Source organism: Hydra viridissima, unplaced genomic scaffold, assembly GCF_058129835.1.
Source record: "Hydra viridissima isolate aposymbiotic clone 2 unplaced genomic scaffold, HvirCarnegie_v1 scaffold_1, whole genome shotgun sequence".
Taxonomy (NCBI): Eukaryota; Metazoa; Cnidaria; class Hydrozoa; order Anthoathecata; family Hydridae; genus Hydra; species Hydra viridissima.
Window position 1 is genome coordinate 6,664,728 of NW_028324300.1, and position 21,751 is coordinate 6,686,478.

The following is a 21,751-nucleotide window of genomic DNA, read 5'->3' on the forward strand; positions in this document are numbered from 1 at the left end:
AAATGCACAGAAATGCTTAGAATTTGCTTGTAATGTCAATTCTGTGATTATTTCGTCAAATTGGAGCCTTTCACCGAGATTTCTTGGAGCCTTTGGACATATTCTGTTGTAACCTATCAGGCTGAGCACGAAAATGACAAAGACAATCAACAGAGAGGCTGGCAAGTACCGGATTTGGCGACAAAACCCCGTTTTTGGCTCAATTTCCATACAAAACGTCGAAATTTGGGCCAAATGTGGCCAAATTCGAGGCTTTCACCGACTCCACCTGGATCCCTTGGCCCTATTTTGTTGTATCCTGTCAGGCTGAGCACGAAAATGACAAAGACAATCAACAGAGAGGCTGGCAAGTACCGGATTTGGCGACAAAACCCCGTTTTTGGCTCAATTTCCATACAAAACGTCGAAATTTGGGCCAAATGTGGCCAAATTCGAGGCTTTCACCGACTCCCATCGGATCCCTTGGCCATATTTTGTTGTATCCTGTCAGGCTGAGCAAAAAAATGCCCAAGGGCATCAAGCAATTCAGTGGTAAGTACCGATTTTTGCGACAAATGCACAGAAATGCTTAGAATTTGCTTGTAATGTCAATTCTGTGATTATTTCGTCAAATTGGAGCCTTTCACCGAGATTTCTTGGAGCCTTTGGACATATTCTGTTGTAACCTATCAGGCTGAGCACGAAAATGACAAAGACAATCAACAGAGAGGCTGGCAAGTACCGGATTTGGCGACAAAACCCCGTTTTTGGCTCAATTTCCATACAAAACGTCGAAATTTGGGCCAAATGTGGCCAAATTCGAGGCTTTCACCGACTCCACCTGGATCCCTTGGCCCTATTTTGTTGTATCCTGTCAGGCTGAGCACGAAAATGACAAAGACAATCAACAGAGAGGCTGGCAAGTACCGGATTTGGCGACAAAACCCCGTTTTTGGCTCAATTTCCATACAAAACGTCGAAATTTGGGCCAAATGTGGCCAAATTCGAGGCTTTCACCGACTCCCATCGGATCCCTTGGCCATATTTTGTTGTATCCTGTCAGGCTGAGCAAAAAAATGCCCAAGGGCATCAAGCAATTCAGTGGTAAGTACCGATTTTTGCGACAAATGCACAGAAATGCTTAGAATTTGCTTGTAATGTCAATTCTGTGATTATTTCGTCAAATTGGAGCCTTTCACCGAGATTTCTTGGAGCCTTTGGACATATTCTGTTGTAACCTATCAGGCTGAGCACGAAAATGACAAAGACAATCAACAGAGAGGCTGGCAAGTACCGGATTTGGCGACAAAACCCCGTTTTTGGCTCAATTTCCATACAAAACGTCGAAATTTGGGCCAAATGTGGCCAAATTCGAGGCTTTCACCGACTCCACCTGGATCCCTTGGCCCTATTTTGTTGTATCCTGTCAGGCTGAGCACGAAAATGACAAAGACAATCAACAGAGAGGCTGGCAAGTACCGGATTTGGCGACAAAACCCCGTTTTTGGCTCAATTTCCATACAAAACGTCGAAATTTGGGCCAAATGTGGCCAAATTCGAGGCTTTCACCGACTCCCATCGGATCCCTTGGCCATATTTTGTTGTATCCTGTCAGGCTGAGCAAAAAAATGCTCAAGGGCATCAAGCAATTCAGTGGTAAGTACCGATTTTTGCGACAAATGCACAGAAATGCTTAGAATTTGCTTGTAATGTCAATTCTGTGATTATTTCGTCAAATTGGAGCCTTTCACCGAGATTTCTTGGAGCCTTTGGACATATTCTGTTGTAACCTATCAGGCTGAGCACGAAAATGACAAAGACAATCAACAGAGAGGCTGGCAAGTACCGGATTTGGCGACAAAACCCCGTTTTTGGCTCAATTTCCATACAAAACGTCGAAATTTGGGCCAAATGTGGCCAAATTCGAGGCTTTCACCGACTCCACCTGGATCCCTTGGCCCTATTTTGTTGTATCCTGTCAGGCTGAGCACGAAAATGACAAAGACAATCAACAGAGAGGCTGGCAAGTACCGGATTTGGCGACAAAACCCCGTTTTTGGCTCAATTTCCATACAAAACGTCGAAATTTGGGCCAAATGTGGCCAAAATCGAGGCTTTCACCGACTCCCATCGGATCCCTTGGCCATATTTTGTTGTATCCTGTCAGGCTGAGCAAAAAAATGCCCAAGGGCATCAAGCAATTCAGTGGTAAGTACCGATTTTTGCGACAAATGCACAGAAATGCTTAGAATTTGCTTGTAATGTCAATTCTGTGATTATTTCGTCAAATTGGAGCCTTTCACCGAGATTTCTTGGAGCCTTTGGACATATTCTGTTGTAACCTATCAGGCTGAGCACGAAAATGACAAAGACAATCAACAGAGAGGCTGGCAAGTACCGGATTTGGCGACAAAACCCCGTTTTTGGCTCAATATCCATACAAAACGTCGAAATTTGGGCCAAATGTGGCCAAATTCGAGGCTTTCACCGACTCCACCTGGATCCCTTGGCCCTATTTTGTTGTATCCTGTCAGGCTGAGCACGAAAATGACAAAGACAATCAACAGAGAGGCTGGCAAGTACCGGATTTGGCGACAAAACCCCGTTTTTGGCTCAATTTCCATACAAAACGTCGAAATTTGGGCCAAATGTGGCCAAATTCGAGGCTTTCACCGACTCCCATCGGATCCCTTGGCCATATTTTGTTGTATCCTGTCAGGCTGAGCAAAAAAATGCCCAAGGGCATCAAGCAATTCAGTGGTAAGTACCGATTTTTGCGACAAATGCACAGAAATGCTTAGAATTTGCTTGTAATGTCAATTCTGTGATTATTTCGTCAAATTGGAGCCTTTCACCGAGATTTCTTGGAGCCTTTGGACATATTCTGTTGTAACCTATCAGGCTGAGCACGAAAATGACAAAGACAATCAACAGAGAGGCTGGCAAGTACCGGATTTGGCGACAAAACCCCGTTTTTGGCTCAATTTCCATACAAAACGTCGAAATTTGGGCCAAATGTGGCCAAATTCGAGGCTTTCACCGACTCCCATCAGATCCCTTGGCCCTATTTTGTTGTATCCTGTCAGGCTGAGCACGAAAATGACAAAGACAATCAACAGAGAGGCTGGCAAGTACCGGATTTGGCGACAAAACCCCGTTTTTGGCTCAATTTCCATACAAAACGTCGAAATTTGGGCCAAATGTGGCCAAATTCGAGGCTTTCACCGACTCCCATCGGATCCCTTGGCCATATTTTGTTGTATCCTGTCAGGCTGAGCAAAAAAATGCCCAAGGGCATCAAGCAATTCAGTGGTAAGTACCGATTTTTGCGACAAATGCACAGAAATGCTTAGAATTTGCTTGTAATGTCAATTCTGTGATTATTTCGTCAAATTGGAGCCTTTCACCGAGATTTCTTGGAGCCTTTGGACATATTCTGTTGTAACCTATCAGGCTGAGCACGAAAATGACAAAGACAATCAACAGAGAGGCTGGCAAGTACCGGATTTGGCGACAAAACCCCGTTTTTGGCTCAATATCCATACAAAACGTCGAAATTTGGGCCAAATGTGGCCAAATTCGAGGCTTTCACCGACTCCACCTGGATCCCTTGGCCCTATTTTGTTGTATCCTGTCAGGCTGAGCACGAAAATGACAAAGACAATCAACAGAGAGGCTGGCAAGTACCGGATTTGGCGACAAAACCCCGTTTTTGGCTCAATTTCCATACAAAACGTCGAAATTTGGGCCAAATGTGGCCAAATTCGAGGCTTTCACCGACTCCCATCGGATCCCTTGGCCATATTTTGTTGTATCCTGTCAGGCTGAGCAAAAAAATGCCCAAGGGCATCAAGCAATTCAGTGGTAAGTACCGATTTTTGCGACAAATGCACAGAAATGCTTAGAATTTGCTTGTAATGTCAATTCTGTGATTATTTCGTCAAATTGGAGCCTTTCACCGAGATTTCTTGGAGCCTTTGGACATATTCTGTTGTAACCTATCAGGCTGAGCACGAAAATGACAAAGACAATCAACAGAGAGGCTGGCAAGTACCGGATTTGGCGACAAAACCCCGTTTTTGGCTCAATTTCCATACAAAACGTCGAAATTTGGGCCAAATGTGGCCAAATTCGAGGCTTTCACCGACTCCACCTGGATCCCTTGGCCCTATTTTGTTGTATCCTGTCAGGCTGAGCACGAAAATGACAAAGACAATCAACAGAGAGGCTGGCAAGTACCGGATTTGGCGACAAAACCCCGTTTTTGGCTCAATTTCCATACAAAACGTCGAAATTTGGGCCAAATGTGGCCAAATTCGAGGCTTTCACCGACTCCCATCGGATCCCTTGGCCATATTTTGTTGTATCCTGTCAGGCTGAGCAAAAAAATGCCCAAGGGCATCAAGCAATTCAGTGGTAAGTACCGATTTTTGCGACAAATGCACAGAAATGCTTAGAATTTGCTTGTAATGTCAATTCTGTGATTATTTCGTCAAATTGGAGCCTTTCACCGAGATTTCTTGGAGCCTTTGGACATATTCTGTTGTAACCTATCAGGCTGAGCACGAAAATGACAAAGACAATCAACAGAGAGGCTGGCAAGTACCGGATTTGGCGACAAAACCCCGTTTTTGGCTCAATTTCCATACAAAACGTCGAAATTTGGGCCAAATGTGGCCAAATTCGAGGCTTTCACCGACTCCACCTGGATCCCTTGGCCCTATTTTGTTGTATCCTGTCAGGCTGAGCACGAAAATGACAAAGACAATCAACAGAGAGGCTGGCAAGTACCGGATTTGGCGACAAAACCCCGTTTTTGGCTCAATTTCCATACAAAACGTCGAAATTTGGGCCAAATGTGGCCAAATTCGAGGCTTTCACCGACTCCCATCGGATCCCTTGGCCATATTTTGTTGTATCCTGTCAGGCTGAGCAAAAAAATGCCCAAGGGCATCAAGCAATTCAGTGGTAAGTACCGATTTTTGCGACAAATGCACAGAAATGCTTAGAATTTGCTTGTAATGTCAATTCTGTGATTATTTCGTCAAATTGGAGCCTTTCACCGAGATTTCTTGGAGCCTTTGGACATATTCTGTTGTAACCTATCAGGCTGAGCACGAAAATGACAAAGACAATCAACAGAGAGGCTGGCAAGTACCGGATTTGGCGACAAAACCCCGTTTTTGGCTCAATTTCCATACAAAACGTCGAAATTTGGGCCAAATGTGGCCAAATTCGAGGCTTTCACCGACTCCACCTGGATCCCTTGGCCCTATTTTGTTGTATCCTGTCAGGCTGAGCACGAAAATGACAAAGACAATCAACAGAGAGGCTGGCAAGTACCGGATTTGGCGACAAAACCCCGTTTTTTGGCTCAATTTCCATACAAAACGTCGAAATTTGGGCCAAATGTGGCCAAATTCGAGGCTTTCACCGACTCCCATCGGATCCCTTGGCCATATTTTGTTGTATCCTGTCAGGCTGAGCAAAAAAATGCCCAAGGGCATCAAGCAATTCAGTGGTAAGTACCGATTTTTGCGACAAATGCACAGAAATGCTTAGAATTTGCTTGTAATGTCAATTCTGTGATTATTTCGTCAAATTGGAGCCTTTCACCGAGATTTCTTGGAGCCTTTGGACATATTCTGTTGTAACCTATCAGGCTGAGCACGAAAATGACAAAGACAATCAACAGAGAGGCTGGCAAGTACCGGATTTGGCGACAAAATCCCGTTTTTGGCTCAATTTCCATACAAAACGTCGAAATTTGGGCCAAATGTGGCCAAATTCGAGGCTTTCACCGACTCCACCTGGATCCCTTGGCCCTATTTTGTTGTATCCTGTCAGGCTGAGCACGAAAATGACAAAGACAATCAACAGAGAGGCTGGCAAGTACCGGATTTGGCGACAAAACCCCGTTTTTGGCTCAATTTCCATACAAAACGTCGAAATTTGGGCCAAATGTGGCCAAATTCGAGGCTTTCACCGACTCCCATCGGATCCCTTGGCCATATTTTGTTGTATCCTGTCAGGCTGAGCAAAAAAATGCCCAAGGGCATCAAGCAATTCAGTGGTAAGTACCGATTTTTGCGACAAATGCACAGAAATGCTTAGAATTTGCTTGTAATGTCAATTCTGTGATTATTTCGTCAAATTGGAGCCTTTCACCGAGATTTCTTGGAGCCTTTGGACATATTCTGTTGTAACCTATCATGCTGAGCACGAAAATGACAAAGACAATCAACAGAGAGGCTGGCAAGTACCGGATTTGGCGACAAAACCCCGTTTTTGGCTCAATTTCCATACAAAACGTCGAAATTTGGGCCAAATGTGGCCAAATTCGAGGCTTTCACCGACTCCACCTGGATCCCTTGGCCCTATTTTGTTGTATCCTGTCAGGCTGAGCACGAAAATGACAAAGACAATCAACAGAGAGGCTGGCAAGTACCGGATTTGGCGACAAAACCCCGTTTTTGGCTCAATTTCCATACAAAACGTCGAAATTTGGGCCAAATGTGGCCAAATTCGAGGCTTTCACCGACTCCCATCGGATCCCTTGGCCATATTTTGTTGTATCCTGTCAGGCTGAGCAAAAAAATGCCCAAGGGCATCAAGCTAAAATACAATCGGTTTCACCGAAAGTATTTTATAAATACGAATTTATAAATATAGTATTCGCCTAAATCAAATAAGCTTGTTTGTTTTTACTAAAACTCCGTATTAAATAAGCTTGCGTAGCTTAGTGGAATGTGAAAAACGCATTCGAATATCGGTCTCAGGTTCGATGCGAGGGTCGAACCACTATTTGGAAATTTTATCTTTTTTCCGGAAAATTGAGTTTTTGTCCTCTAGATCGGTTAATCCAGCGTTTACAATAAGAATAAAAGCTTAGATGTTTTATGTACCATTAGTTAAAACAGACATTGATATTCAGATAGAGCTAAGAAATAAAGGCTAGAAAGTAATCCGAGCAGCTACTTGATCAAATCAAAAATGTTTAATTTCTATATAAAATAACGAATAAGTCAATTTTAAAACGAATACTGACACTACGTTAGAACTAAAAGAATCAGGCTGAAATCAAACGCAGATAAGTAAATGTTGAAACGAATATTGTCACTAGGCTAGAATTAAGAAAATCAGGCTAGAAACACATTAAGATAAGTCAATATTAAAACTATTATTGACACTTGGCTAGAACTAAGAGAATCGGGCTAGAGATACACTGAGAACGGTCAATAGTAAAACGAATATTGACACTAGGCTAGAACTAAGAGATTCAGGCTAGAAATACACTAGGAACGGTCAATATTAAAACGGCTATTGACACTAGGCTAGAACTAAGAGATTCGGGCTAGAAATACACTAGGAACGGTCAATATTAAAACGGATATTGACACTAGGCTAGAACTAAAAGAATCGGGCTAGAAATATACTGAGAATGCTCAATATTAAAACGAGTATCAACACTAGGCTAGAACTAAGAGATTCAGGCTAGAAATACACTGGGAACGGTCAATATTAAAACGGATATTGACACTAGGCTAGAACTAAGAGATTCAGGCTAGAACTAAAAGATTCAAGCTAGAAATATATTGAGAATACCCAATATTAAAACGAGTATTGACACTAGGCTAGAACTTAGAGATTCAGGCTAGAAATACACTGGGAACGGTCAATATTAAAACGGATATTGACACTAGGCTAGAACTAAGAGATTCAGGCTAGAACTAAAAGATTCAAGCTAGAAATATATTGAGAATACCCAATATTAAAACGAGTATTGACACTAGGCTAGAACTTAGAGATTCAGGCTAGAAATACACTGAGAATGCACAATTTTAACATTAGCTAGCAAAAAGAAAAAACAATCAAATTTTAACGCAAAATTTCAACATTAGCTGGCAAAAAGAAAAAATAATCAAACTACAGCAAATTATATTTCCAAAACACAACCAAGTTAGCAATATTTTTTGTAGTTTATATAAGATGCTAGTTTCCAAACGGGCCACCATAGTGCCGATGGCTGTGGTTGTTTTTTCTTATTTGCTATTGCTTGTTCTATTGACTAATTCTTCTTTAGACAATATAAGGCAGTTCTTTGTATTTATTTTGCCATTGATGTAGAAGTGGCATTATCCGCAATACAGAGTCTAAATAATAAAACGGATATTGTCAATATTAAAACGGATATTGACACTAGGCTAGGAATTAGAGAATCGGGCTATAAACACGTTAAGATAAGTCAATATTAAAACGGATATTGACACTAGGTTGGAACTAAGAGATTCAGGCCAAAAAAAACATTGAGAATAGTCAATATTAAAACGAATATTGACACTAGGCTAGAAATAAGAGAATCGGGCCAGAAATACACGTAGATAAGTCAATGTTAAAACGAATATTGACACTAGGCTAGAAATAAGAGAATCAGGCTAGAAATACACTGAGAACGGTCAATATTAAAACGAATATTGATACTAGGCTAGAACTAAGAGAATCGGGCCAGAAACACACGTAGATAAGTCAATGTTAAAACGAATATTGACACTAGACTAGAAATAAGAGAATCAGGCTAGAAATTCACTGAGAACGGTCAATATTAAAACGAATATTGATACTAGGCTAGAACTAAGAGAATCGGGCCAGAAATACACGTAGATAAGTCAATGTTAAAACGAATATTGACACTAGGCTAGAAATAAGAGAATCAGGCTAGAAATAAATTGAGAACGGTCAATATTAAAACGAATATTGACACTAGGCTAGAAATAAGAGAATCAGGCTAGAAATACACTGAGAACGATCAATATGAAAACGAATATTGATACTAGGCTAGAACTAAGAGAATCGGGCCAGAAATTCGCGTAGATAAGTCAATGTTAAAACGAATATTGACACTAGGCTAGAAATAAGAGAATCAGGCTAGAAATACACTGAGAACGGTCAATATTAAAACGAATATTGATACTAGGCTAGAACTAAGAGAATCGGGCCAGAAATACACGTAGATAAGTCAATGTTAAAACGAATATTGACACTAGGCTAGAAATAAGAGAATCAGGCTAGAAATACACTGAGAACGGTCAATATGAAAACGAATATTGATATTAGGCTAGAACTAAGAGAATCGGGCCAGAAATACACGTAGATAAGTCAATGTTAAAACGAATATTGACACTAGGCTAGAAATAAGAGAATCAGGCTAGAAATACATTGAGAACGGTCAATATTAAAACGAATATTGATACTAGGCTAGAGCTAAGAGAATCGGGCCAGAAATACACGTAGATAAGTCAATGTTAAAACGAATATTGACACTAGGCTAGAAATAAGAGAATCAGGCTAGAAATAAATTGAGAACGGTCAATATTAAAACGAATATTGACACTAGGCTAGAAATAAGAGAATCAGGCTAGAAATACACTGAGAACGATCAATATTAAAACGAATATTGATACTAGGCTAGAACTAAGAGAATCGGGCCAGAAATACGCGTAGATAAGTCAATGTTAAAACGAATATTGACACTAGGCTAGAAATAAGAGAATCAGGCTAGAAATACATTGAGAACGGTCAATATTAAAACGAATATTGACACTAGGCTAGAAATAAGAGAATCAGGCTAGAAATACAAGTAGATAAGTCAATGTTAAAACGAATATTGACACTAGGCTAGAAATTAGAGAATCAGGCTAGAAATACACTGAGAACGGTCAATATTAAAACGAATATTGATACTAGGCTAGAGCTAAGAGAATCGGGCCAGAAATACACGTAGATAAGTCAATGTTAAAACGAATATTGACACTAGGCTAGAAATAAGAGAATCAGGCTAGAAATAAATTGAGAACGGTCAATATTAAAACGAATATTGACACTAGGCTAGAAATAAGAGAATCAGGCTAGAAATACACTGAGAACGATCAATATGAAAACGAATATTGATACTAGGCTAGAACTAAGAGAATCGGGCCAGAAATACGCGTAGATAAGTCAATGTTAAAACGAATATTGACACTAGGCTAGAAATAAGAGAATCAGGCTAGAAATACATTGAGAACGGTCAATATTAAAACGAATATTGACACTAGGCTAGAAATAAGAGAATCAGGCTAGAAATACAAGTAGATAAGTCAATGTTAAAACGAATATTGACACTAGGCTAGAAATTAGAGAATCAGGCTAGAAATACACTGAGAACGGTCAATATTAAAACGGATATGGACGATAGGCTAGAATCAAGAGAATCAGGTTTGAAATACACTGAGAATTGTCATATTGAAACGGATATTGACACTAGGCCAGAGTTTAAGGCTAGAATTACACTGAGCAAGATCTTAATCTGAATTAAAATGTCAATACTAAAACGAATATTGACACTAGGTTAAAACTATGAGAATGAGACTAGAAATACCGTTATGAGAATCTTGATGTAATCAGGGATTTTTAATTTTAAAACGGGTATTGATACATGTTTAGAACTAAGATCTTTAAGCTAGAGTTGAACTATGCAATAACTTCTTCTCAGTAGAAATGTCAATATTAAAGCGATTATTAACTTATGGCTAGAACATAGAGAATAACGCTAGAAATACGTTATGGAGAATCTTAATTTTTATCGGAAAAATGGTGAATCTGATGTATTAGGTAATTTTGACTTAAGAAGGGCTGTTTAACGACCTTGGGCGTGTGCGTCGGTGAGCATAGAAACTTTTTCATCTACACGATTCTTTAATTTCTTCGTCTGCGTGAGTCTTTGGTTCACTCTGGACATCTGTCCGAAAACAATTTTACTAATTCCATTTTTAGGGCTCATGCTACTTCTTCCCTGAGGCGTTCACTGCTCAGTCTTGACCAAGCAACGCAAATCTATTTCCAAATAATAAGAGAGAATTATATCAGTTAGATTATAGAGTTTCTTAAATAAAACTTTTAAATGGAAATGCAAAAGCACAAATATCAAGCATACTTATTTAAAACATTAACAAGAAATATTACTTCTATCCTACAAATACAGTGGCTGAAAAATATAAGTACGAATTGTTAAAATTTTAGGAGTTTCTACTTGTTCGAACCACATTCGTATTAAACTCCTCAAAGTAATGCGTTCAAATACAGTTCATAACATCTTTTTGGATTGATAAATTCTTTAGCTTAACTAATGCTCGAACGTGCAATAACGACTCTTTTAATAACGGAAACTTTTACAGCATCTGCAAAAATACGTAAACATTTTTAGTAAGTAAGAACAATTCAAACCTATAATAAAAAAAAAACTAAACAACTATATTTAAAGATAGTTAATAGTTACAATATTGAATAATAAAAAGCATTTTAAAAACACAATAAAAACACCCAACAACAACAATACTAATACAAAGAATTTAAAAAGTTTAACAAAAGCAATAAACAATAAAAGTAATAATCAATTACAAAAATGATAAGGGATAAAAGGAATTTTTTATTATAACAACATTAACTTAAAAGTGTAACAAAGATAATAAACAACAACAATAGTTAAAGTTGTAGCAAAATATAATAGAAATCTTAACTAACCTCATCAACAACAACAGCAACAGCAACAGCAACAACAACAACCACAACACCAACAACCATAACAACAACAACAACAACAACAACCACAGCAATAACAACAACAACAACTACAATAAAAACCCTGCCTGAAAAAAAAAAAAACATAAAAGAAAATAAATAAATAAATGAAGTTTTAAAAACTGAAACAAATTATGAAAATAATACAGAAGAAAAACTAAAAATTATAGAGAAAACTTTAAAGCTTGATGAAATTATTAACAATAATAAAAGATAAATGGTAAAAAAAAAAAAGTTAAAACAATAATAATGATAACAAAAAAATGTCAGAATGTTGTGGATCTCGTGTCCATAGAATGAAAATAAATGTATCTTTCCAGCCTTACATGAAGGCAGAGATGGAGGAGAGGGATTAATCTGGATGAGAGGGATTATTGATTTGATTTAGGAGTTGAGACTAGCATCTAGGTGATTGAAAAAAAAAAAAAAAAAAAGCATAGCACTTGCCTATGTGAATAAAGGAACAGAAATTTTAAAAAAATGACACTTTAAAAACTTAAACAGATGATGAAAATAATATAGAAGAACAACTAAAAAAAAAAAATTTAAGCTTGATAAAAACATTAGCAATGAGAAGTGATAAGTAATAAAAGATAGAAAACAAAAAAACAAAAAAACTTTAAGATAAAACAATAATTAAGATAATAAAAAAAGTGTCAGAATGTTGTGGATCTTGCTCCATAGGAGAAAAATAAATGTATCATTCTGGCCTCATTTTTGGCAAGGAGGCAGGGGAGGAGGAGAGAGGATAATCTGGATGAAAGGGATTGTTGATTTGAATGAGGAGTTGAAAACAGCGCTTTGTTGCTACAAAAATAAAAAAATTGCAGCAGCTCTATGTATTAACAAAATAACGGAACAATCAAGTGTAGCTTATAAATATAAATCAAAACTATACAAATATAATTAAACTAACAAACAACAGCAACTATAAATAATAGCAAGAGCTTTAAAATGTGATAAAAGTAATAAACAATAATAATTATCACAAAAAAGCATCATAAAAATGATAAACAATGACAATAATAAACAGCAAGAAAGGTTTTTACAATAAAAAAAAAATCTCAAATATTAGCAATATAAAGTAGTCAAAATTTATTTTTAAATTCAATAAGAGTTATTAAAGAGTAAATACAATAAGCAATAAATATTAAAAAAACATAGAAATATAATAAAAAGAACAACAACAATAATTAATAAAGAAGTAGTTAAAAAAAACTTCAAAACTTAACAATAATGATTAAAAACAAAAACATTGATACAAAGATTTTAAAATTATATCAAAAGCAATAAAAAATGAAGTTAACAAGCAATAGCAATAATAAGTAAGAAAAAGAACTTAAAAATATAAACTAGTTAATTTTAAAATGTGATAAAAATACCAAACAATAACAATTATAAACAAAACTTAACTTCTTTGAGAGTACAGATAATAAATAACAACAACAACTACACAAGAAAATAAAATTTCAACAAAAGCAATAAACAATTAAAATAATAAACAATAGCAAATGAAGTGCTGCCAGCAAAAACTCCTTAAGTCCATTAAAAAAACAAAAACAAAAAACAAAAAACAGAGATAACTATGTCACTTCAATAATGAACTAATAAACTTTCATGTGTACCAGCTATTTTGAACAAAAAAAATATCTGAGCTGCATAAAAAATAGAATCAATTTCAATAAGGGATTTTACAAGTGACAAACAGATCTAATATTTTTGCCGAATACAAACAAGCTATCATGGCATCCAAAAGAAGAAAAAGAGTTGAAGAAAACTGGTGCAGAAATACAAATAAAAAGATAAAAAAAAAATGTGAAGAAAATCTGTTCTACAATTATAATGATTAACAGTTATTATAATGGAAACTCTTAATTGGTAAAAGGAACAATACTACTGTATTAATAAGTTTAAACAAAGGATCAACACTTGTGATAATTGTAGCATGCTATTGATTAATCTTTCATTATTAATCTTTAGTGTTTGTAATGCCTATACATTTGTTTTGTTGAAGTTGTAACTACCATTAGCAGTCATTATAACTATATGATATTTCATGGTATTATTGTTTATTTTATTAAATTACAAACTATTTCATCCCTTACTTGAAATATGTTTGAAAAAAGATTAACATTTTAGCATAGAAATACTATTTACTGTTTAATTTACTTATAGATACATTATAAATGACTTTAACTTAAGTAAATAAGTAAAATATAATAGTTCATAGATATATAATAAAATTTCAATTTAGGAATTCAGTTTGTTCATCTATTTTTAAGGACATATTTTCAATTAAAAAAATATTGAATGTATGTTTACATGTAATGATTATAAAACTAAAGTAATATTTTAAGTTACCTTAAAGAAATCATTAATTAATAATGTTTCAGTTTAGTCTAGTCTAGCTTTTTAAATTTAGTCTCTAAGTTGTAATAAAGTTGCATTTTAAATTCTTTTTAATGTATAAGTTAATAGCAAATTTGTTATAAATTAATGATAACTTTATCAAATTTATATTTAGATTACTCTTTTTAATGCTAACTTTTGAAAGGAGGTATACTTCTAGCAAAAAACTTCACACTCCAACATGATATGCATATCTGAAAAGCACAGGTTTTCTATGATGAAACAAAAAAATATGAGTTGGACAAATAAGTCTTGTATTATGTACGAATTATCAAAAAGTAACAGCAGTCTTGTATTATGTACGAATTATCAAAAAGTAACTAACTACAAGTAAGCAACTAATGTTAGTGGAGTATATTACAAAAGACACATGGGTACACAATTTTGGTATCATTAACCTTGTTTCTTAAAAAACAACCTTCTATTATAATGTAGAAAATGCTGCAGATAAAGGACCCAATGAAGTAATAACATTTTTAGATGATTATATTAAAGAAAACAAGAATGATAGAAACGAGAAGATAACTCTGTTTGCCTAGAAGTGCTACAGTCAAAACAAAATATATCTTTTGTATTGTTTGGTTAACCTTTGTACAATGGAGCTTTTCAAAGAATAATAATTAATTACCCTATTTCATAACACTTATTAACTGATGCTTTGCAAGAATTGAAAAAAGAAGAAAAAATTGGAGAAATAAGCAAACCATATGAATGGGTTAATATAATGAAATCTTGTAACAAAAAGAATCCATGCAAAGTTATCCTTGTTTTGTTCTTTAAAAATAAACTGTGAGATATTTTCATTTTTCTTTTTAATTCAACATTTTGAAAGTTTTAATACTTAAAATATAGAAATGATATTTTGGTGCTTATCCTTTCTTTTTTTTGAACAAAAGTATTTGTTTAATAATTTATTTTTTAAAATAAACAATCAATACTATTGGTTCTTGCAACGAAATTCTGCATATTAAAAAATGTATGATGGATTTTATAGTTATTAAATTCATCAACCATTTATTTTATATATTTAAACAATAAAATTTAAGTTATTTTCTCTTTTTATATCTTTTTTACTATCTTTAGAAAAACAAAACAGACTTGTGAATTTCTTGACAAGAAAGTTTAAAAAATAAACAAAGCAGTGAACTTATTTTAGTTTATTACAAGTAATCTTAAAATGGTTACATCTCAAAATGAAAATAGTGTGACTAATGCAGTTTGTGCAGGCAGCATTTCAATTATAAATACAAAAAAGAGTTTAAAAATAAACAGTAAAAATAATAAACAATTAAAAAAAAATCCAATAATAAAAAAAACAAAATTAAAAGCAATTTTAAAAGAACAACTAATTCAGTTCATTATTTCTTTGGTAAAAACATTACAAACTATGCATGGCATTAGCTACCGTTTCAGTTGTTTCTTAGTCTTAAATAAAAGTATAATTACCAATTACAATTCTCCCAACATCAGACTGTTGATCGAAGTAAACCTTTTATTGGTTTTTTGTACCATCTTTTTGACCTGGCGCATTCTTTAGCTTAACCATTACACGTTCTCTCATACTGGACTCTTTCATAGCAGGAAATGTTATTTTCACAGCATCTTTAAGTAAATTAGATAAACAATTAAAGAAAGCAAAATATCTAAACTAGTTTCAGTTCCTCTTAACTTCTGTAAAGAATTTACCCACAAAATACTGCATTAGCTAATTTTCTAGATGTTTCTCACAAACACACACACACACACACACACACACAAAAGCATATTTACCAATTACAACTCTCCATAACCCAGACTTTTCTAATGCTAACTTTCCGCCACTCCCTTTCATGTTCATTTTACATTGCAGTTTCACAGAAAACATTCTGTCAATGATTTTTGAAGTTGCATCTTTGACATCTACACCCCCAATTTGAGAGAGCTGTTCTACCTGTATACAAAGACCAACTGCAAATTAGGAACTATCTTTAAAAAAAAGTAGATTTCCTGTCCAATAATTGTTAAAAAAACAACAGTGGTGAAATTACCAAATTTTTTCTGTAGTTTTCATCCTTCAGTTGCTCTTCTACTGTCTCAAACTCTTCTATGCTCAAAAGAGCTGAGATTTGTTTGGTGTCATTATGGACAGCTCTCCTTTCGCGTAGCTCATTCATGAATACTGCAATCTCTCCCAAATTGTTAAGAACAGCTTTTTGAAACTCTGTTAGAATAAATTGAAAAATATTGAGTAGAAGTCACCTGAACAGAACATGTTCCAAACAATTCTTTATTGCAACTCTCAAGCTCAATCATATTTAAAATAAACCGCTTTAGTCAAAACAATTTTCCTTACGTGCAGTTTCAAGAGGAAAACCTTGGGAGGAGCTGCATGCAACAGGTTGAGGTGTCCTTAACATGAAATAAAATATCACATCACTGCATTGTTTAATCATGCAGAGTTCAATGTGATAAAACTCAGTTAAATTACCTGTTGGTCACAGGGGATCTAGACCGAGAGCGTGTTGCTTCTCTGAAACTTTGCGATGATTGACTGACTTTTGAGGACGAAGGGACAAAAGAAGATGGTGGAGTTGGAAATGCTGTTAATTTGGTTTTGTGAGGAGCAGAAGCTGGTATCAATGGAATGTCTGAAAAAAACAAACAAAAAAACCATGTATTTGTATTAAATGACATGCATTTGATGTAAACCTATTATAAAAAATCCAACAAAGGGTGCAGTTTCTAACCTGATGTTTCATTTGAGGTCAATGTATTGTCAACAACAAAACCATGCTCATCTTCTGAAGCAGACAAGTCTGATAGTTTACACACTTCAATGTCATCTTTAACAAAAGTAGACATTTACTTTTTAAAAAAAAAAAAAAAAAAAAAAAAAAATAACAAACACATAGCTGATTTAAAATCTTACTCACACAAATACAATAAAAGTAATAGCAACTTGAAAAAATGATAAAAGACCTACCATCCTCACATTTCATTTTCATAAGTCTAAACTGCTTCCAGTGTGAACTTGGTGAAAGATTGTATCTCTCAGCCCGTAATACATCTACACCACTTGGCCAATAAACAACCTTTTTTTCTGTATCAATCCATTTTCTTAAAATTACTCCTATTTCTGTTTTGCTCTTCTCTTGACATACCGCACAAGCCCACTTTTTCATTGGTACTGGTTCCATCTTTCGTCAAACCTTTTTACTAAGTTTTGTTAATCAATCTAAAGAAAACAATTTTAAGATGAGAACAGCTCCAAACAAAGGACAATATTAAATTGATTATTATGATCACAAGTAATGCAACTGTTAATGTAATTCAGAAATACTATAAATCTATTCTAAAACATTTTTGAAATACTAAAATGATCAATAAACTGTTGTTATGAAAAACATTTCAATGTAACCTAATTCTTAAATTCCCATATTGAAGAAGAATAAAAATTGAGCAAGTTGAAATTGGTTAAGGATGTTGCATTGTGCTAAAATAAGCAAACTGATTTTGAAAAACTTTAATTCTGCAGTTAAAAACTAAATAAAAAAAAAAAAAACTAAACTAATAAAAAACAAAGAAAACTAAACAAATAAAAAACAAACAAAGTAACAACAACAACTAATGCACAAAAAAAAAATTATTTTTGCTCTGATTCATGCAAAAGAGGAAAATATACAAAACCATTATTGAAAGGCAATACTGAAACCTTCTTTACTCTTACAAGTTCAGTCTTGAGAACCAGAACCCTTTTGGATGTAAATGCCACTTTGTCAAACTTCTCAACAAAACCAATGTCAAAGACTTTAGAATCCACTGGGCTGGTATAAAAGCTTTTAGTATATTTCACCTTTAAACGATTGCACAAGTAGTTATCATCTACAAGATTTTCAACAATCACAAAAAAATAGTTCTGATGTAGAAAACAAGAATCTCGAAAACTTACAGACAGGTTTGTACGCTTTGAAGTTTTAAATACAGTTCTGACATTTTGCAATTCAAACTGACGCTTTGCAACTTGTGATATTGGGTTGTTGCAGTTTCGAACTTGTTTCTTCAATGTTTGCAGAAAATTTTCAAAAGGGAAAGCGGACATTTCATTGAGTGAACAGTCTTGATTTTCAACATCGTCTGAGAGATGAACCAAACTGTGAATGTTATAAACCACAAAGGTTTCACCATAAAAAGTTGCAGCGTTTTCTACAAAACAGTTAAGCAAGTCCCTAGCATAAGATAAGTAATGACGCCTGAACTCACTATTAGAACTCAACAAAATAGAAATAGAAACATGCAGCAAAAGAAAATGTTGATACATGTCGCTTTGAAGCACAGCTTTCAACACCAGAGGACCAGTATAAAGTAAAAACTGCCTGAATTCTGTGGCTTTCCATCTGTCTAGCTCAGACAATGAACGTGGTTGGCGAGCAAAGTCAGAAGGTAACTTGCCATTTAAAGATAACAGTCTGTTAGAAACATCGCTTATTAAAAAGTTTGACAGCCTGCATACTCTTGGACCCTGAACTAAAAAAGCCAAAATTCTTTTTGTTGCTCCTAGACAAACTAAATGCATGTAATCTAAAACAAAGTCATTGATCAAAGATGCACCTAAACTTGAGAGAGGGGATACACCAACTTGATGACCATTTAAATACAACAGCTGATCAAAACAAGCATTAGACCTTAACAGATATGAACTTTGGGGCTTGAACACCACGCGATGAGCAACATACTCACCAACAATCTCACAACGCTCACAAGCGTGCTTTGAGGTGTGTCCAACAACTTGTTTCAAAAATGCTCTAGCTGGAGCATCACAGATAAAAACACCAAGACCAAACTTTGAGTTTGTTTTGTTGAAGGTTATACCAGCTACACAGAGGTGCTTGACTTCTAGAACAAAGTCCTTCAAAAAATCATCTACAGGATGGGGCTTAGATTTCCCACAGTATAGTGCAACAATGAAAACATTAGAGTGAAACATGCCCAAAACAGGCCACATTTGTACAAGCGATGATTTAAACAAAGGCAAACCGTCTATGCTGACATTTAACTTAATCTCAGTAACATCAATCACATCCATTTCTTTTAAACATTGAATCAAACCTTCCTGAATTCCAAAGTAAGTATAGGAGCCACCGCAGATTTCTTGAGTACAGATTCGTCTGGGAGTCTTTAACAACGTTCTAGCATCCTTTTGTAAATGCTCATAACCATGTCTATTGAGAACTGAAAGCAGATCATTGAAGGACTCACGAGATACATTGTGCTTAACTGCCCACCTAGCTAATTCGATGTTTAGAGGTGATGTCTTCGATCGATCAGCACTGCTAACATCGCTAACAATTTCGCTGCAAGCTAAAACGTCATCAACGTGAAGATCATGTTTGTCTGGTACTGCAACATCACCACTAGAAGGTTCAGTCGAAGTTAGCATCTTGGTAATCTCGGACTGGATTCTCCTATACTTTTTACTGTATACTCTTGCTCTTTCGTTCATTTCAGTGCTATAAACATAACGATGATAGTAAAAGTAAAAAAACAACAACAAACAAACAAACTTGTATCAAAATCTTGTATACATTGCGTCCGCAAGGCAAACTTTAAACTTACAAAAAAGCCGGGGAGGAAGAGATGGTAAAAGCTCTAGACCTGCAGAAGGCATTCTTATTCGTTATATTTAAAAACTCTCTTTCATTAAATACGCAACACAACATTACCGAATCATTTTCATAAAATAAACACGAACATCATGAGAAAATTGATAAACCGTAAATAACATAAATTTTGCAAAGAGATGCCAGCATGTCTAATAACAATTTTGTCCCCCGGTCATTCAAGCTAGCTAAAGCAACTCTGTAAAACAGCCAAACAAAAACTTACTCAAAAAAGCAAAACAAAAAACATACACAGTTTCCTCCTGATACTTGCAGATTTTGAAACTTTTTTTCATTTAAGACTAAAAAAAAAAACAACAACTATATAAGAAACCGGGGAGGGAGAAGGCAAAAGCTCAAGATCTGCAGGAAGCATTCTTATTTATCAACTTTAAAAATTCTATCTTATTAAACAGTAACACAACATTTCCAACTCGCCTTCATAAAACAAACACAAACACCGTGAGAAAATCGATAAAATATAAAATGTTAAAATTTTGCAAAGTAAAACTAGCACGTCAAAGAAAATTATTGTCCCCCGGTTATTCAAGCTAGCTAAAGTAACTCTGTAAAACAGCCAAACAACTCGAAAAATCAAAACAAAAACTTACTCAGTTTACTCCTGGCATTTGCAGATTTTGAAACTTGTATCACAGAAGCCCTTTTTATGTCTATTTTCAAAACCTATTAACGTAGGTGTATTTCCCATCATTGGCTCATTAGGACAAACCTCTTGTGGGAGGATAGACATTTGTGGCAGAGGCGAACTTCCAAGCTCATTGTTTGCCTTAACCAATAACACACCAGGAAACGGCCCACGTGAATGTACCAATTTCATTCTATAGACGCTGGATCCGCACAAACCTAGGAATTTTCGACATTCACTTGAGCAAAGGGGAGGGGGTTTTATCTTGCAAAATTTTTACTCTCTCTCTCTCTCTCTTTCTTTACCCCTCTCGCTCCCCCTCACCCCTCCTACAACAGGCCTATTCGTCGTGCAACTGGAATTTTTTGTGCAGGCCTATTTTTTTACGGTTGTAGACAATTATTTGTTTAGATTTGTTTTAAAAGAGAAAATGCAATGTTGTTTATGATATGTTGTGAATTGCTGTTGCATGATGTAATGCAAACGAACTTGGATAATTTTAGCGTGGAGTTTTAGAATTCGTTTAAAGCAAGTGATATACATATATTTTTAATTTCAGATTAAGTTTTTATATCGTGCCAAAAAAACTGTTGTGTGTATGCCTGTCACAATAATTATCAAAATGAACAAAATAGATGTATCGAGTGAAGCTAGTAAAGTGTATCAGTGCATCATATTTTAAATTACAATGTTGAGCGTGAAAAACGGATAAAAGCCATTCCAATCTCTAATTCAGTTGTTAACAATAGCACTGTTATCCGTGAGTTACACTGGCCTCCAAAATTTGAAACAGTTACAGTATGTGGAGGAAAAAATCGACCAAAAAAGCTCCATTTCCTTGGCTGGGAGTATCCTTATCTCAGATTCCAACTGCTGGTCCAACTCAAAGAACTACCATAGTATCTTTAAGTGGCATTAGAAATACATAATATGATGAGTTTATATAAATCTTCACTTTGAGACATTTCATAATGGAGTTAAGCGTAATGTTTCTATTTTAACAATCAATCTAATGATAACTGTTGAAACCTGGTCAAAGTTTGATAAGATACTTGACTTTTATGTTCCTTGAAAATGGACAATAAAAAAAAAAGGTAATTTTGCAACATATTTTGGTTATTGGACAAAAAATAATTGGAGATCAAATTTAAACATCAGACATAGTTATGTGCTTATTTGGCATATTTTTCATCATCAAGAGATATAAGGCCGAGATCCACAAGATTCTGACATTTTCTTAGTATCTTCATTATTGTTATATCTTAAAGTTCTTTTTATTTTTGTTATTTGTTACTTACTATTTCTAATATTTTTATCAAGTTTTAAATTTTCTGTTTTTGATATTTTTACTTGTTCTTCTGTATTATTTTCATCATCTGTTTCAGTATTTAAAATTTCATTTATCATTAGATTTTTTTTTTCTTTTTCCTTCTTCAAATATACAGTTACTATGCTTTTTTTGTTG

The 21,751-nt window shown here is 35.1% G+C and overlaps 2 protein-coding genes across 7 annotated transcripts; both read right to left on the minus strand.

Moving 5' to 3' along the window:
• Positions 1–10,880: 10,880 nt before the first annotated feature.
• On the minus strand, positions 10,881–17,180 carry LOC149893078 (uncharacterized). Of its 3 annotated transcripts, none has more exons than XR_016456115.1 (9): positions 16,967–17,180; positions 16,731–16,826; positions 16,472–16,631; positions 16,337–16,392; positions 16,032–16,204; positions 15,775–15,934; positions 15,451–15,606; positions 11,539–11,663; positions 10,881–11,195 (listed from the first exon to the last, which is right to left on the minus strand). XR_016456115.1 is itself a non-coding variant. In XM_090099432.1 (8 exons), exons 1-7 carry the CDS (start codon positions 17,178–17,180, stop codon positions 15,497–15,499), a joined length of 969 nt encoding a protein of 322 aa, XP_089955558.1. In that variant the 3' UTR covers positions 10,881–11,195; positions 15,451–15,496. The 3 variants fall into 3 exon arrangements, 1 of the variants encoding a protein (XP_089955558.1); XR_016456116.1 differs by having other exon boundaries at positions 10,881–11,241; XM_090099432.1 differs by lacking the exon at positions 11,539–11,663.
• LOC149893079 (uncharacterized) lies at positions 17,101–20,509 on the minus strand. 4 transcript variants are annotated; one of them, XM_090099405.1, is made up of 4 exons: positions 19,597–19,878; positions 17,711–19,490; positions 17,402–17,476; positions 17,101–17,218 (listed from the first exon to the last, which is right to left on the minus strand). In XM_090099405.1, the coding sequence occupies exons 1-3, from the start codon at positions 19,698–19,700 to the stop codon at positions 17,402–17,404; spliced, it is 1,959 nt and encodes a 652-aa protein (XP_089955531.1). In that variant the 5' UTR covers positions 19,701–19,878; the 3' UTR covers positions 17,101–17,218. The 4 variants fall into 4 exon arrangements, with proteins under 4 accessions (XP_089955531.1, XP_089955539.1, XP_089955546.1 ...); XM_090099413.1 differs by lacking the exons at positions 17,101–17,218; positions 17,402–17,476; positions 19,597–19,878 and adding exons at positions 19,893–19,942; positions 20,252–20,508 and having other exon boundaries at positions 17,612–19,490; XM_090099420.1 differs by lacking the exons at positions 17,101–17,218; positions 17,402–17,476; positions 19,597–19,878 and adding an exon at positions 20,252–20,509 and having other exon boundaries at positions 17,612–19,490.
• Between the last annotated feature and the right edge of the window lie 1,242 nt (positions 20,510–21,751).